Source organism: Trachemys scripta, chromosome 5 (assembly GCF_013100865.1).
Source record: "Trachemys scripta elegans isolate TJP31775 chromosome 5, CAS_Tse_1.0, whole genome shotgun sequence".
Taxonomy (NCBI): domain Eukaryota; kingdom Metazoa; phylum Chordata; order Testudines; family Emydidae; genus Trachemys; species Trachemys scripta.
The window spans coordinates 8,043,588-8,060,759 of record NC_048302.1 but is presented as its reverse complement, the minus strand read 5'-3'; the positions used below and the strand labels follow the sequence as shown (position 1 = coordinate 8,060,759).

The following is a 17,172-nucleotide window of genomic DNA, read 5'->3' as shown; positions in this document are numbered from 1 at the left end:
GGGAGGAGGGAGGTGGGGTGGTGGGAGGGAAAGGGGTAGGTGGAGGGGAGGTGGATATGTTCTGAGAGGTGCAGTTGTGGCCCCACGGGAAATATGCTTGACACCGCCCCCCATGGTGGTGACTCAGGAATGGGGTGGGGGTGCGGGAGGGAGGTTCTGGAGGGTGTAAGAAGGGGTGTGTTGGGTGGAGGGACTTGTGGCTGGAGTGTGTGGGGGGTTTTGGGGGGGTGAGTGTTGGGGTAGGTGTGGGGGATAGAGAGGGAGGAGTTATGAGCTGAGAGGAATAAGAATGAATGGGTGCTGGTGGATGGTCGGGGTTATAGGAATATGAGTATGGGGGATATAGGGAGGGATATGGTTGTATGAGGCACTTATTTAGGTCTCATCTTTTCCATATGGGACATGTGGGGTCATTTGTTTTCCATATAAAATATCACAACAGTTGTAGCCCTTTCTCCCTTTTCGTTTCCCATATTTCCCTCCCCCCAACCCAACACTAGTGCTCTTAAATCCCATTCCGACAGTGGTAGCAGAAATCTTACCAAGTGTTTTACTGTCCTTACAGGTGTGTGCATTACCTTTACAGTCATTGGTCATCTCTGAGGTGTTTCGTATTCATACAAACCACTTTCCCCTTCATCCTTCCTCTCCTTCTATTTCTTGCTGCAGCGAAGCCCTTCTGAACTCTTACCAGCAACCAGAAGTGGCTGAAACAGATCCTGCTCACCTCCCAATATATCCGAACTAACCAAATACCAGAATATTTGTGTGCTCTCCCTTTTGAGTAAGTGCCACAGTTTCATACCACAAATCTTACATATCATTTTTCCTACCAAATGATTAGGATTTCAATCTAATTTGTAGCACATATGTTCATATAGGAAGTGACAGTATAATTGTCTCTGCCTTGAAGTTAGGGTGGATACCTGCAGAAGTCTTTTAAACATTAGGCAAATAGGGTGCTGTTGGGGTGTGAGAATGTGAGCTTAGTGGGGCACACATTTCAGTTGTGTAGGACAGCAAAAATCCTGTAACTGAAGCTGACTGGCACCCTTGGTGGTCTCAACAAAATGCTCAGATTATTAGACATAGAGACTGAATTACCAAACCTGCCCTGAATGTGATCTAGAATGGATTAAGGCAAATGGGCTGTGTCTTGGCTGTAGTTTTTGTGAAATGGTGTCATTGTTGGTGCATAGCACTGATGCTAGCTATGGTGGGGGCACTAGTGTAGACTAGCTGCAGGTGTTTTTATAAGTCAGGCCGGCCATACCTCTAGTATGTCTAGTCTAGATGATATGATGATGATAAACCTAGAAGTCAGTATGTGTTATTGCTTCTACTGTTAGCACTGGTGTAGTTCTCTGGTGCTGTAATGATGAGATATTCACAGCGTAAAAAAAGCCCATTGGTGCAGTATGAGGGGGAAACATACCAGAGGCAGAGCATTTGTGACAAGTGCCATGTGCATTTATAGTTCTGCATAAATAATAAATGCTCTATGGATTAGATGACCCTAGCCTCTAGAGCTGTCACTCTGACAACTTTCAGGATTGCAAAAGTCAGAGCTGAACTTCTCTCAAAAAAGCATCAGTACTGAACATAAGAACGGCCGTATTGGGTCAGACCAAAGGTCCATCTCGCCCAGTATCCTGTCTACTGACAGTAGCCAATGCCAGGTGCCCCAGAGGGAATGAACCTAACAGGTAATGATCAAGTGATCTCTCTTCTGCCATCCATCTCCACCCTCTGACAAACAGAGGCTAGGGACACCATTCCTTACCCATCCTGGCTAATAGCCATTAATGGAATTAACCTCCATGAATTTATCCAGTTCTCTTTTAAACGCTGTTATAGTCCTAGCCTTCACAACCTCCTCAGGCAAGGAGTTCCACAAGTTGACTGCGCTGTGTGAAGAACTTCCTTTTATTTGTTTTAAACCTGCTGCCCATTAATTTTATTTGGTGGCCCCTAGTTTTTGTATTATGAGAATAAATAAATAACTTTTCCTAATCTACTTTCTCCACATCACTCAAGATTTTATATACCTCTATCATATCACCCCTTAGTCTCCTCTTTTCCAAGCTGAAAAGTCCTAGCCTCTTTAATGGCTCCTCATATGGGACCCGTTCCAACCCCCTAATCATTTTAGTTGCCCTTCTCTGAACCTTTTCTAGTGCCAGTATATCTTTTTTGAGATGAGACCACATTTGTACGCAGTATTCAAGATGTGGGCGTACCATCGATTTATCTAAGGGTAATAATATATTCTCAGTCTTATTCTCTATCCCCTTTTTAATGATTCCTAACATCCTGTTTGCTTTTTTGACCGCCCCTGCACATTGTGTGGATGTCTTCAGAGAACTATCCACGATGACTCCAAGATCTTTTTCTTGATTTGTTGTAGCTAAATTAGCCCCCATCATATTGTATGTATAGTTGGGGTTATTTTTTCCCAAAGTGCATTACTTTACATTTATCCACATTAAATTTCATTTGCCATTTTGTTGCCCAATCACTTCGTTTTGTGAGATCTTTTTGAAGTTCTTCACAGTCTGCTTTGGTCTTAACTATCTTGAGCAGTTTAGTATTGTCTGCAAACTTTGCCACCTCACTTTTTACCCCTTTTTCCAGATCATTTATAAATAAGTTGAATAGGATTGGTCCTAGGACTGACCCTTGGGGAACACCACTCGTTACCCCTCTCCATTCTGAGAATTTACCGTTTATTCCTACCCTTTGTTCCCTGTCTTTTAACCAGTTCTCAATCCATGAAAGGACCTTCCCTTTTATCCCATGATAATTTTATTTACATAAGAGCCTTTGGTGAGGGGCCTTGTCAAAGGCTTTCTGGAAATCTAAGTATACTATGTCCACTGGATCCCCCTTGTCCACATGTTTGTTGACCCGTTCAAAGAACTCTAATAGATTAGTAAGACGTGATTTCCTTTTACAGAAACCATGTTGACTTTTGCCCAACAATTTATGTTCTTCTATGTGTCTGACAATTTTATTCTTTACTATTGTTTCAACTAATTTGCCCGGTACTGACATTAGACTTACCAGTCTGTAATTGCTGGGATCACCTCTAGAGCCCTTTTTAAATATTGGCGTTACATTAGCTATCTTCCAGTCATTGGGTACAGAAGCCGATTTAAAAGACAGGTTACAAACCATAGTTAATAGTTCCGCAACTTCACATTTGAGTTCTTTCAGAACTCGGGTGAATGCCATTTGGTCCCGGTGACTTGTTAATGTTAAGTTTATCAATTAATTCCAAAACCTCCTCGAGTGACACTTCAATCTGTGACAGTTCCTCAGATTTGTCACCTACAAAAGTCGGCTCAGGTTTGGGAATGTTTCCCTAACATCCTCAACCGTGAAGACTGAAGCAAAGAATCCATTTCGTTTCTCCGCAATGACTTTATCGTCTTTAAGCGCTCCTTTTGTATCTCGATCATCCAGGGGCCCCACAGGTTGTTTAGCAGGCTTCTTGCTTCTGATGTACTTAAAGAACATTTTGTTATTACCTTTTGAGTTTTTGGCTAGCTGTTCTTCAAACTCCTCTTTGGCTTTTCTTATTATATTTTTACACTTAATTTGGCAGTGTTTATGCTCTTTTCTATTTACCTCACTAGGATTTCACTTCCACTTTTTAAAAGATACCTTTTCATCTCTCACTGCTTCTTTTACATGGTTGTTAAGCCACGGTGATTCTTTTTTAGTTCTTTTACTGTGTTTCTTAATTTGGGGTATACATTTAAGTTGGGCTTCTATTATGGTGTCTTTAAAAAGCATCCATGGAGTTTGCAGCGATTTCACTTTAGTCACTGTATCTTTTAATTTCTGTTTAACTAACCCCCTCATTTTTGCATAGTTCCCCTTTTTGAAATTAAATGCCACAGTGTTGGGCCGTTGAGATATTCTTCCCACCACAGGGATGTTAAATGTTGTTATATTATGGTCACTATTTCCAAGTGGTCCTGTTATTATTACCTCTTGGACCAGCTCCTGCGCTCCACTCAGGACTAAATTGAGAGTTGCCTCTCTCTTTGTGGGTTCCGGTACTAGCTGCTCCAAGAAGCAGTCATTTAAAGTATCGAGAAATTTTGTCTCTGCATTTCATCCTGGGGTGTCATGTTCCTAGTCAATATGCAGATAATTGAAATCCCCCATTATTATTGAGTTCTTAATTTTGATAGCCTCTCTAATTTCCCTTAGCATTTCATCATCACGATCGCTGTCCTGGTCAGGTGGTCGATAATAGATCCCTAATGTTATATTCTTATTTGAGCATGAAATTACTATCCATAGAGATTCTATGGAACATGTGGATTCACTTAAGATTTTTACTTCATTTGATTCTACATTTTCTTTCACATATAGTGCCACTCCCTCCCTGCATGACCTGTTCTGTCCTTCCGATATATTTTGTACCCCGGAATGATTGTGTCCCATTGATTGTCCTCAGTCCACCAGGTTTCTGTGATGCCTATTATATCAATATCCTACTTTATCACGAGGCACTCTAGTTCACCCATCTTATTATTTAGACTTCTAGGATTTGTGTACAAGCACTTTAAAAACTTGTCATTGTTTATTTGTCTGCCCTTTTCTGATGTGTCCTATTCTTTCTGTGAATGTTTCTCGTCTGATCTGGCCCTTACATTATCCTCTTCCCTCCTCTGCTCCTGACTATAACCTAGAGAATCTCTATCAATACTGCTTAATAATTAGCCACGAGTTTGTTGAGCATGATGGATGTTCTGAAGACAGTATGTTATTTCTGTCACATCCTCCTCTTTTAAATATGAATGTATGCTCGAGAAATAGTCTGACAGCCCTGAAGTCCTCTATCCATGGGGAGGAAGGATAGTCTTTTGATTATCACCAGATTGGTTCTCGGGAGATCTGGGTCCAGTTTCTGTTCCACTTCAGTTCATGTGTGGCCTTGGGCAAGTCACTCAGGGTATGTCTTCACTACCAGCCAAACAACAAAACACCAAATATGCACATCTTCGAGAGGCTTGCAGAAAGTAATCTTGGTCCAACTGTCCCGTAAGCTTATTTGTCCTTTGAAAGACATTCAAATGAAGACAGGATTTAGTTACAGGAAAATATTTCTCGGTTTGCTTGAAAGCCAGTTTAAGAAGAACAGTATCCTTAAGGTTTCTTATTGAATAAGAGATGTATCTGCTGCTAAATATAATGGGCTTACTGGCAGCGATGTTTTTGCATGGCTGTACAAAAGACACTGGAGGGAAATCTGGAATTTATATGTACACTGAAGGAACAATGTCCAAGCGAGTTGTGTGTGGTATACGTAAGCTTGGCAGAATTCGATTTTTATCTTTTTATAATTGTGATGGATAATATCAATGTTTATTTTCAAGCATTTTTTTCGATTATCAATTTAAACTTTCACAGTTGTGCAAAATTAAGTTTTTTTTTATTTTTATTGACTTAAATGTTCATAGTTGCAGAAAGTCATGGGGGGGTCAGACTATAGTTACTTTAGTAATAGATGTTGAGATTCAAAAAATTAAAACTTTATAACTGTTAAAACACATTGTCAGCATCAGGTGTCAAAATATTTGAAGTAAATATCCTTAAATCGAACTCTAGTAAGTTCTCAAGCAGAAGTTTCTTACTTTGCCTATCTGTAAATTTTGATGATTATAGATGGAAATATTTTTTGGCCGGTTTGGGTGTGTATATGGTTAAATCGATGTCCACCTCCATTTAATGATTAAAAATTGAATCTTCCAAGCCTGGATATATGAGGAGAAGGTTCTCGTGTCTAATTCAATCTTACTATTCCGACAAGACTGGGAATTTACAGGTGGTAGTACGTTCTCAGTTGAATGGTGAGTGACAGGGAGGTGAGTCAGCCACCAGCAGCATACCACTACAGTACAAGCAGCTGGGCTTTCTGTAAAGGAGGAGAATATGGATATATGTGACATCTTGTCCTTAAGGGCTGATACATGAGCCAGCAGGTATAAAGTTGCATGAAAATGGTCCCTGTATACATAAACTGTGGAGCACAGTATACATAAACTGTGGAAACACTTTAATTGGTAAAGTGTTGTAGCTCATTTTCCACTATAGACATATTTTTTACCTCTGCCTCTACCCCTGCAATTTCTTAACTTTCAGTAAAAATTCATTCTGCCTGAAATGTGACATGAGTTGTAGCTGGCTATGGGAGACATTTTTTTGGAAAGTTTGAATTGATCAGGCTATTATTTTCTGGGATACTAGATTTTATTTTGCTGGTGTGAGGGGAGAACATTATTTCATTTGAAATGTCTAACAATTTTTTGAAAAACAAATATCAAAAAAGGCTTGGCCTAGAAACTTATTTGCTTTATTCTTAGATGATATCTAGTTTACAGTATCAGAGGTGAGATAGACATCTTAAATGTTACTGACCACTGAACTAAAAGGCCAGATAAAATAGCATTAATGTATATTAGAAAAATAAAAAGCATGAATCAAGAAATGTCTGGATGTTGCAAACAAATGTGGTGATGGGGAAAATAAAAGTTCTGTTTACTTTTAAAGTATAGTGTGATGCTCATGTATTCTCAGCTATTTGCTGGGGGGGGCGGTTGGAGCAGTTGGTTTGTTTTTTGAGCAATTTTTTTCCTTTTTTAAAGGAGATATAAGACAGAGTATATGATTTTGTTTGACTTACTTTTGTTAGATGTCATGTTAGGGCGCATTTGATGAGTCAAACAAAAATTTAACTTTTGAACCTAACAACCGTGACAGACATTTCTGTAAAATGAAGCTATTTCTGCAGCATTTGAATTCTCAGCAGGAAAACTGTTCAGACTTTCTGGGCCTCTACCTTCAATGTGTTGATAGAAAGGGCTTGTAGTCTTTCTGTTGGACCCCTTATCACAATATCCACATCTTACACTCTTAAGTGCAGTGCACTTTAATCACTCTCAGAGCTTAGGAAATTTGAATTGAATTTGTCATCTAATGACAACTATAGGAATTGCCATTTTGGATTACACCCAGTGGTCTATCTAGTTAAGTATCCTGTCTCTTCTAGGAACCACTACCAGATCTTTCATAGGAACATGCCTTGATTCCCAAACTGGACAATTATGGAATAACCTGTCCAGAGGGGAAGTTTCTTCTTAAATTCATCTCTTAGTGGTGAACTTATGTCCCAAATCCAGTGTATTTTTGTTCGGTGTAATGTAACTACATCTTTATATTCATAAAAATGTCTAATCCTTTTTGAACCCTACCAAGTTCTTGGCCTTTACCTTGTGGTTAAATGTGATATTAAAAAAAAAAAAAAAAAAAAAAAAGCCCTGTCATAAACTTGAATTCATGTAAAGGCATTCAATTTTCAGTATTTCCTATTCCATTCTTTACACATCCCAATATTTTGGTTTTTTTTTTTTTTTTTTTTTTTTACTTCTGCTGAGTATTGGCTTTCATTAAGTGGTATAGTATCTGTTTCCCAGCAATGTTAATGAGTGGTTCAGATAATTCCTTCCAATTATTCTTTCGTATTCTTCAAATCCATTGAACCTACTTTCATAACAAAAATAAAAATGTAAAGCTATTAATATATAGTGAAATTTTACATGCACAAAGCCAGGAAATTCAAAGTTGTCTCTCTCATCTGGCATAACTTGGACATGTTGCACTAAGTAACTTAACATGTAATTCTGCATTATGAAGATGTCAGTTTCAGCTCCATAGTTAGGGTTGAGTTTTGCACTTGAAGCAGGGATTTTGTCTCTATTCTAAGAGGACAGACTTAAAATGGCATTGAGATCCTTAACTTTTGGTTTCTTGACTCTTGTGTGTTTCAACTTTTGGGTATATAACACTGCATCCGTTCATAGATTATTTTTTTTTAAAAGCTGGAAGGAACCATTATTATTTTGTTTGACTTTCAAATCAGTATTGTTTTTTGTATTTAATCTATACCTAATTTGTTTCTGATGTGACTAAGAAAACAATAGTAGGTATTTATAAAGTTGCTTCATTTGTAAGCATGCTCTATTAATTTTGTCATCCTTTTTTTCCCCCAGCACAAACGAATTATATCCCATCATGGCAACAGACTCTATGGAGATCGATGATGCTTTATACAGGTAAGAATGTCATACCTGATATATCGCTGTAAGGTATATCTTTGATATTACTGCAAATAGATACACTTTGCTGTAGCATTAATACCCGGATTTGAAAAATGTATTTGCTGCCTATTAGCCAGAGTGAAAATACATGTCCTGCTGTGTCCTCTGCAGTTTAAAGGAATAAAACATTTCAAAGTACAGTACACACAAGTAACATTGTGACTCCACTTTCTATTTAATACAGTCTTTCAAAACTTGTAACTTGCTGTTGGGCTAGCTGAATGGCAGACTATTTTTTGTATACTTAATTAATTTTACTGGTACTTGCCATATAATACATTTGTCCAGCTAAAGAACTGATCAGATACTGCAGAGTAAGTGCCAAATTATCTGAATAATACTAGTGAAAATTATTTAATAAAAATTGTCAAATTACTTTATGATCAGCCGTACATAATTACACCCCTTATGTTTTGTACATTTTCTCTTCCTTCCTGATGTCAATCCACAGTCACTGTTTCTTTCCTAAAATAGACTATAGTGTATCTTTTCTTCAATTGTTTTCTATTTATTTCCTCTTCTCCTTTTCTCTCCCTCCACCCCTTATCTTTCTTCCGGCCTTTTCCACATTGTATTCTGTGTTCTCCAAAACATAATTTCTCTCTCTCTTTATTTCTTCCCCCTCCAAACCTGTCTGTACTATACTTCTCTTTTTTCTAACTTACCCAGTCAATCACTGTGCTGAACCCTGCTTGGGGATTGCTGACTAGTTCAGGGTCTGATAAACTTGAAACTCCCTGTCCACCCTGGCTGCTTCAGCTCATGGAGTTTTTTCATCATTCTTCCAGTAGAAATGTGCTCCCTTGGAACAGGCTGGGAGTTTAGAGCACCCCAAATCCTTGTGATCCTTTTATCCAAAGCTTCCTGAGACATCTTAACAAGATGGTGTGCTGATGGGCTCATTGAATTTTGCTGTCCCCAAAAACCTCAGCCGTGCCACTTCTTTCTTCCTTGGAGATGAAACTTCTATAATTCTATTACAGAGAGAGACAAAGCAAGATATTTGAATTTGATATGTTAGAAGGGTGGGTTCAGCTCCATCACATATACTGTAGAAATTAAAATCCTTCTACTTCATGTTTGTAAATCATGACAAATGTGTTTTAACTAAACAGTTGGTAGATTTTAATATCTTGTTATATATTTTATTATTGTCTTTCACAATATTTGAGGAAGTGCTAAAAGTCAAACTTTGTCCTCAAATGGCAGAATTGGACTCTAAGACTTCCATTTGCAATTTGTAACTCATAAGTGACTCCTACAGTATGACAATAACAGGACATGTCTATATTGGAACACCATTGCCCTGAAGATGGTGAAGTAGGGAGAGAAGTTTCTTTGTTGGAAAGATATAAGTTCTCCGTTAATGATGTTCCATGCACCTAACTTGATACTCTAAACATACTGAATTCCCTTACATTTTAGTGGCATGGTATTTTTACATGTCGTATACACTTACATATTTGCCTTTCTTGTGATCTCCTCCTCATCCCCTCTGCCCCAGGACTTCTCCCTCCTCTTCACCCTACCCAAAAGAAAATGTATGTGACAAATCTTTGGGTAGACTAATTACTGTAGTACTGGTATTCGTAGAAGCATATCAAACAAACTTAATTTCTCTCTCTTGCTTAATCATTTACAAAATAAGTCACTGCTCTTGATACAGTAAATGAAATTAAAAATGGTTTAAATAATTGGATATACTGAGTTGAAACCAGATGGTTGGAAACTTTAGAGAGCTGAAGATTTCTAAAAGTTCAGCAGTTGGATGTACATAAGCTACTTTGAACTCTGATTTGGTGAGGCAAATTCCTGGTTCTGAGCATGCTTGTGCCTGCAAGAAATGTAGTTCCAAGTATGCCCTGATGTATCCTGAAGAGAGAAGTCTTGAACTACATTACAACGAATACAGGCCCCACAATGCCAGATTTTAGGGCAGAACAGCATTAATTTTTCTTTGTATTGCTCAGATTTCCATATCAATTATGCTGAGTTTGCAACTAAAAATGTTTTCTAACTCCCACCCCACAAACTTTCTTTGGCCTCTGAAACTCAGGAGAGCTTTTTTCAATTCATGCATCATTACTAATCCTTTGGCTTGCAGGATCTCTGTGTCATTAAACTACTCTGCAATCCCACTGTTTTTAGAATGTCCTTAGTTACATATGTGCAAATCTTTGAATGGCTAATGGGGTTGTATACGTTTTACTGATGGCATCATTTGGTCTGCAGAGCTTGTATCGCTGGTGACAGTGTGAGAGTTGGAAACAAGCTGGCTTGGCTATCAGAACCCAGGCTGAATTTGCAGGGCTGGCAATTTGCACGTGAAAATACCTGCAAATTCTTAAAATAGTGTGTACTTATTCTATTTGTGTGTTGTTTTGTTACTTATTTTTTTTTCTTGCTTGTAGTCGGCAGAGGTATGTTCTTGGAGACACAGCAATGCAGAAGATGGCCCAGTCCAATGTGTTCCTGAGTGGTATGGGTGGGCTTGGTGTGGAGATTGGTAAGTTTGGGTAGCACTTATATATAAATTATTAAAGGTATATTTAAAAAAATTAAATTTAGTGTACATGAGTGAATTCATGTACAATTTATGTACATAGAACAGGACCACAATATGTAATATAGAAATATTTTTGTAGCTAGATGTTGTAAAGCATTTTGAAATACGTTTGTAAGGCTATTTATGCTGTTAAATTGATGCAGAAATTATTGAGTGAAATTCTTTGGCCTGTGTTATGCAGGAGGTCAGACTTGATCATAATGGTCCCTTCTGGCCTTAATCTGTGAATTTATACAATTAAATAATCTGAAACTACAGGCCGTATTCTCACTCGATGAGTGGGGTAAAGTTGTTAGAATTTGGCCCTAACTGGTCATCTGAGAATTCCCCTGGCATAGGGGACCTCTGCTTTGGATGGGAAGGGGCATGTCACCGGAGTGCTCCTGTGCCTGTCAACTTTTATCCGGCATATGGTCCCTTCTAGTGACTATATTGGGAGTTTTATCTGACACCAGAATTGGGTGTATGGTCTTTTGAAATGGTAAGGATAGCCCTTTTTTCAATTAGAGTTCCTGTAATGATGCTTGTTGGATAGAGGGTTGCCAGAAAATAAATGCAGTTCACAAGTGAGGTATAAAAATCTCCTTCTGTGTTCTCTGAGATTTCCATTGAGGAGCTGAACTGACTCTTTTTTTAAAAGTTATTCAGAAAGAGATGTGACTGCTGCAAGCTGTTAAATTTTTATGTAAATAGAAGGAATGAGCAATTTCACTCCTGGCAGGTAACTTTTCAATCACTGAAAGCAGGGGTTTTCAAATTCATTGCACCACGACCCCCTTCTAATAACAAAATTACCACATGACCCCGGGGGCGAGGCATGGAGGGAGAGGGGGCCAGAGCCCAAGCCGCACTTCCCCGGGTGGGGGAGAAGGGGCCAGAGCCTGAGCCCTACCACCCCGGGTTGGGGGAGAGCTCAGGCTTTAGCTTCAGCCCTGGGTCCCAGCAAGTCTAATGCTGGCCTTGGTGTCCCCATTAAAATGGGGTCGTGACCAACTTTGGGGTCCCGATCCACAGTTTGAGAACTGCTGATTAAGAGCTTTACGTTCAATCCTGTAAATGTTGTTGTTTTTTTTCTTCTTTCAGCTAAGAACATAGTTCTAGCTGGAATAAAGGTATGTAATTTTTTGTTGTTGTAAAAGGAATTGGTATAAATTTACTTTTAGTTCAGTAACATTTTCATTTTTGCAGTGACTGGGAATGTTCTTGTTCAGGGATCAAATGATTGAGGAATCGATAGTTTTATCACACAGTGCTGATAAGACAGGCTATACTTGTTCCAGAAGTACATTCTGATTCTCTCTTTAGTCGTCTTCACATAGAAGGGCCCTTTTGAAAAAGAACTCTGAAATACATACTCTTGGGGGCATTCTGCGCCAGAAAATTAAAAATGCTGCGCACAGTATTTTAAAATTCTGCAAATTTTATTTGTCAAAATAACATTACATAATCACGCCAGGTTCAATTATGTTGGTAATTTATTTCAAAATACAAACATACTTGCTGACAGGTAACAATACAAGCACACACACAAATTCCCCCAGAACTATAGAGTTAAAGAAACCTCGTTGACAACCCAGTTCCTGTTTCTCTGCCCCCTTCCTCCCCCAGAGTCCAGCTGGGGGGCCAGACACTCACAACCCCTTCCTTCTCCCAGAGCCCAACTACTGCCCCCCCAGCCTAGATACCCGCATCCCCTCTCCCGCCAGAGCCCAGCTGCGGGGCCTCTCCTTGCCCAGAAACTTGTCTCCTTCTCCCTCCTCAGGAGCCCAAGGATCCAGAGGGAGAAACACCCTGATGCTGGGTCCCAGGGTTGCAGGGAGTTTCCTGCGCACCACCCCCTCCTTCTCTCAGGGCATGCTGGGATCTGCAGCTGCCAGGAACCCTCTAGCTCCCTCTCCCTCCCTCCCTCTGGAAGTGTCTTCTGTGTGCAACTGGGCTCTGCTGAGTCCATGGCTTCTAGTGGCGGCTAGCAGCACTGCAGCCCATTTCTGGGGGGTGGGTGGGGGGAGGAGGGAATCTTCCATTTTTGCAGTGACAGCTTTTACGTGTTTTTTACCAGTTACAGTTAGTGGCTATGAATAATCAAGTTTCATACCTTAAACAAGCGTCATTGTTGCCATGTTTTATACTGAGCAAAACGCTGAAATGCAGACATATTCTCTGATTGAATTATTTATTCAGTAGCAGTAGGAAACGGTGTGGAGTCTAATGTTTTTAATTAAAGCAGTACATCTAGCACTTCTGTTTAGCTCACTTGGTTTTACTGCAGTATTAGTTCTTCAGAATCTCCGTATTGAACATGATACCTAGGCTGGAGTGTATCGTGACTATGTGAATTTCTTTCCATGATTTGTCGGTTTTAACACTTCCCTCCTGAACGTCTTTGAAGGCTCTTACAGTTCATGATACCAAGCAGTGCAAGACATGGGATTTGGGAACCAACTTCTTCATCTGTGAAGATGATGTTATAAATCTAAGGAACAGGTCAGTACAGTTATTTAGATGTATTTGAGCTATCTACTGTCTGTCACTTGTGTGTAACAAGAATGTTAGTTTTCCACTGGCTGTGACATATATTTTATGTTGTATATTTAGTGTGCATTACATCTTGTTCTATTGGAGTCATTGCCTTTGAGCACAGTGCCCAGGTATAAAGGGAGAGCATTCTAAAGTGGGATTGAGTCCTGTTTGCTCTGCACATCTTGAATTCCCATAGCTAGCAGCATGTAAGCAGTGATTGTTTCCTTGTAGATAATGAAAGAGCAGAAGTGCATTTCTTTTCCATCTTTCCTAGGTTGGCTGAAGAAAGCCAATAAACACCTTATTTGTAGTCTTTCACTCTTCCAAAGCAAATATTAAAAAGTGTTAGCAGTCAGATTCTAAATCTTACTATCTGGTTGATGGAGCCAGAGTTATCAGAGCACATTTTAAATGTGAGGAAGCATGAGTAGTCATTTGCAGTAAGTGTTTGTCGTAAAAGAAGACTATAAAGAAATAAGTGTTTTGGGAATTGATTGGAAGATGCCATTGAAAACCAGAACGCTGTTATTTCAGAGCTGAGGCCACACTTCCTCACATCGCAGAGCTCAACCCATACGTCCATGTTTTATCATCGACTGCACCACTTGATGAAACCACAGACATCTCCTTTCTAAAAAAGTATCAGGTATGTAGTTAAAGTAGCTGTGCAACATTCTACCTGACCGGAGTGAGTAGTTTCTCCTTTTTGTCTGAAGTGAAACAAAAACCTCAAACTCGTTTTTTCATCATGTTAAAAAGAAGACGAATAGGTATTGTGCCTGGGCTGGTAAAAATTTTAACAATAATTGTGCAAGACTGAAAGAACATGTTCCTGACGTTGAAATTAAAGCTATCAGTTCATAGTGAAATGTCCGATTGTTTCACGATTTAAATTCAAAGACAGAGAATGGCAAAGATTACAGTTTCTACTGTAGCGCTGACCTGGCTGTATTGTACAACTTGTATTATATTTGTATACAAGCTGTTATATTTATAACAAGCTGTGATATTATTGAGCTTCATATTTAACCTGAAAAACACAGGAATGGAAAATGCTACATGTATGCAATGTGATCAAATTAATGATGTAGTGGCAACAAAGTAGGTTAGATAAATGTCTATCAGGGATGGTCTAGACAGTATTTGGCCCTGCCATGAGGGCAGGGGACTGGACTCGATGACCTCTCGAGCTCCCTTCCAGTCCTAGAATCTATAAATCTATGAAAGTCCTACGTGTTTAAAAGCATGTTTGCATGTTGGTGTGAGTTTGCAGCTTGGACATTGACCAACACTTGCAGTGTGTACAAGTCATTTGCATTAGAACATGTAAGACAGTGCACATTTTCTTAATTTTTTTTTAAGCCAATATTGTTTGCATTTCCTAATTTTATGGCTTTAACCTTAAATATTGTATTAACACGGTTTACTTGAATTTGTCTTTTTTCCCCTTTAAAGCAGATATTCCTTGTGACTAATACAAGCATTTAAATAGTCTGAGTTAGGCTTTGAACCTCACTACTTGCAGGAGGGGTTATTTGACTGTACAGGAGGAGTGAATTCTCACCTTTGCTGTCACTGTTTGTCTGGAGACACTTCTGTAAGACTGTGTTAATAGAACAGAAGCACATCTGTTCAAATTGTGATGGTTAAATCTGCACAATAGAGGCTTTCTTACACCTGCACTCTAAAAGGAAAGGCACATCTTTTTCTTACTGGCTTTCAGCAACACCTAGACATTATTTCTTGTACCTTTTTGTCAACAGTGTGTCATATTGACTGAAACGAGGCTAGCGCTGCAGAAGAGGATTAATGATTTTTGCCATGCTCAACACCCCCCTATTAAGGTAATGCTAAACTGTGGTGGGCTTATTAGTCCAGATCAGGGGTCGGCAACCTTTCAGAAGTGGTGTGCCAAGTCTTCATTTATTCACTCTGATTTAAGGTTTCGCGTGCCAGTAATACATTTTAACATTTTTAGAAGGTCTCTTTCTATAAGTCTACAATATATATAAACTGTTGTTGTATGTAAAGTAAATAAGGATTTTAAAATGTTTAAGAAGCTTCATTTAAAATTAAATTAAAATGCAGAGCCCCCCGGACCGGTGACCAGGATCCGGGCAGTGAGAGTGCCACTGAAAATCAGCTCGTGTGCCGCCTTCGGCACGCGTGCCATAGGTTGCCTACCCCTGGTCCAGATCATCCTGTGTTGATCCATGTGTGGAGGATTCTTCCTTCATCCTCCTCTTTACACAGAAGTGTGAAGGGGGGAATGCTACCTTCACAGCCAGGGCTCTGAAGCGGAGCCTGGAGCTGGAGCGCAGAGCAGCTCCGGAGCAGTGGAGCTGCAGGTTTTTGCCTGGAGCTGGAGCACAGCTCCAAAGCCCTGTGTAACACATTTCCTTCCACAATCCCCTTTTGCTGGCATACTATGGGGAGATATTACGTTTAATGGTACCATTCCTTGCCCTGCTCCTGGATTTTTGGATAGATGCCCAAGTGGGAGGTAGACGAACTTGTAGCTGTATTATCTCTTTCTGGGTACACTCCACAGCTTGATGGAGAGAGCTACTAGAAAAGGAGTACAAATGTTTTACAGCTTTAAAGTGAAGTGGATGGATCTAGACTGTTTTCAGTGGTACCAGATGACAGAACAAGGAGTAATGGTCTCAAGTTTCAATGGGGGAGGTTTAGGTTGGATATTAGGACAATCTTTTTCACTAGGAGGGTGGTGAAGCATTGGAATGGGTTACCTAGGGAGGTGGTGGAATCTCCTTCCTTAGAGGTTTTTATGGTCAGGCTTGACAAAGGCCTGGCTGGGATGATTTAGTTGGGGATTGGTCCTGCTTTGAGCAGGGGGTTGGACTAGATGACCTCCTGAGGTCCCTTCCAACCCTGAGATTCTATGATTCTATGGTGAATCTGATCCAGAATGAATGTGCTAAGATGAAGTACAAGAGATGGAAAACATCTTTTTCATTAGTTTTGTTGTGTGCTGATGCCATCTCTGGTTCCAGCTGTATGTGCTCATTTAGAAAGATTCTGTCTTTTGGCACAGTGTTTCTTGAATTCTATACAGTACACATGGTGGAATTTGCACCTAAATTAACAACATTGGATAGTATCCTTAAGTGACAAGAACACTTCTGTTTTGTGCACCATTAAGAATGTTCATAGTTTTCCCTTCTTTTATAGTTTATCAGTGCAGATGTGTATGGAATATGGTCACGTTTGTTTTGTGACTTTGGTGATGAATTTGAAGTGCTGGATGCTACAGGAGAAGAACCAAAGGAAATCTTCATTTCAAACATAACACAAGTAAGAGCTAGTAATCATACTGCCATGATTTGACTTGTTTTTTTTATGATCTACACTTAACTTGATGTCGTCTGTCTGTAACATGGTAAATTTTGGATGCTGCATCTGATCAGTTCCAGAATTTCAGGGAATGGTTTAGGCATCAGTGGACAGAATCCTAATTTGATGAAAACTGAAAGGGAGAAGTAAGGGACACATGGAGCCCCTGGCATGTGGTTAGCAGACTGAGCAGTTTCAACTACCTCTGTAATTGTGTATAGATCACAGAACGGGTTGATGGCAGCCACTAACAATGATACCTCCCATCTTAGCTTTGCTCATCATACCAGTACAGTTTGAAATGCATGACTGCATGACTTTTCTCCCAGACTGAAAGAAAAGAAATACGAGGGGTGGGGGTAAGGAATGGGAGGGGGAATGGAGGATCCTACTATGGGGGTGGGAGGAAGGAGGGGTGCACAGAGCCATAGAGGAGAGGGTGGGCAGGGATTGCAGGCAAACCCTGAAGTAGAGGGACATGGGAGGGTAGCACGCAGGGAGCTTGTTGGGGGGAGGGGGAGGCACAGGGATGCAAGGAGCACTGGTGTGTGCAAAGAG

At 39.8% G+C, this 17,172-nt stretch overlaps 1 protein-coding gene across 1 annotated transcript in view; it reads left to right on the top strand.

Annotated features, from left to right (window-relative positions):
* Positions 1–571: 571 nt before the first annotated feature.
* Positions 572–17,172, top strand: part of UBA6 (ubiquitin like modifier activating enzyme 6) — a 33,587-nt gene continuing 16,986 nt past the window's right edge. The window contains exons 1-8 of the mRNA XM_034771314.1: positions 572–784; positions 8,067–8,129; positions 10,586–10,680; positions 11,824–11,852; positions 13,130–13,224; positions 13,795–13,906; positions 15,024–15,104; positions 16,453–16,575. Of these exons, the coding sequence (XP_034627205.1) occupies positions 8,089–8,129; positions 10,586–10,680; positions 11,824–11,852; positions 13,130–13,224; positions 13,795–13,906; positions 15,024–15,104; positions 16,453–16,575 (576 nt within the window). The 5' untranslated portion in view covers positions 572–784; positions 8,067–8,088. The remainder of the gene's footprint in view (positions 785–8,066; positions 8,130–10,585; positions 10,681–11,823; positions 11,853–13,129; positions 13,225–13,794; positions 13,907–15,023; positions 15,105–16,452; positions 16,576–17,172) is intronic.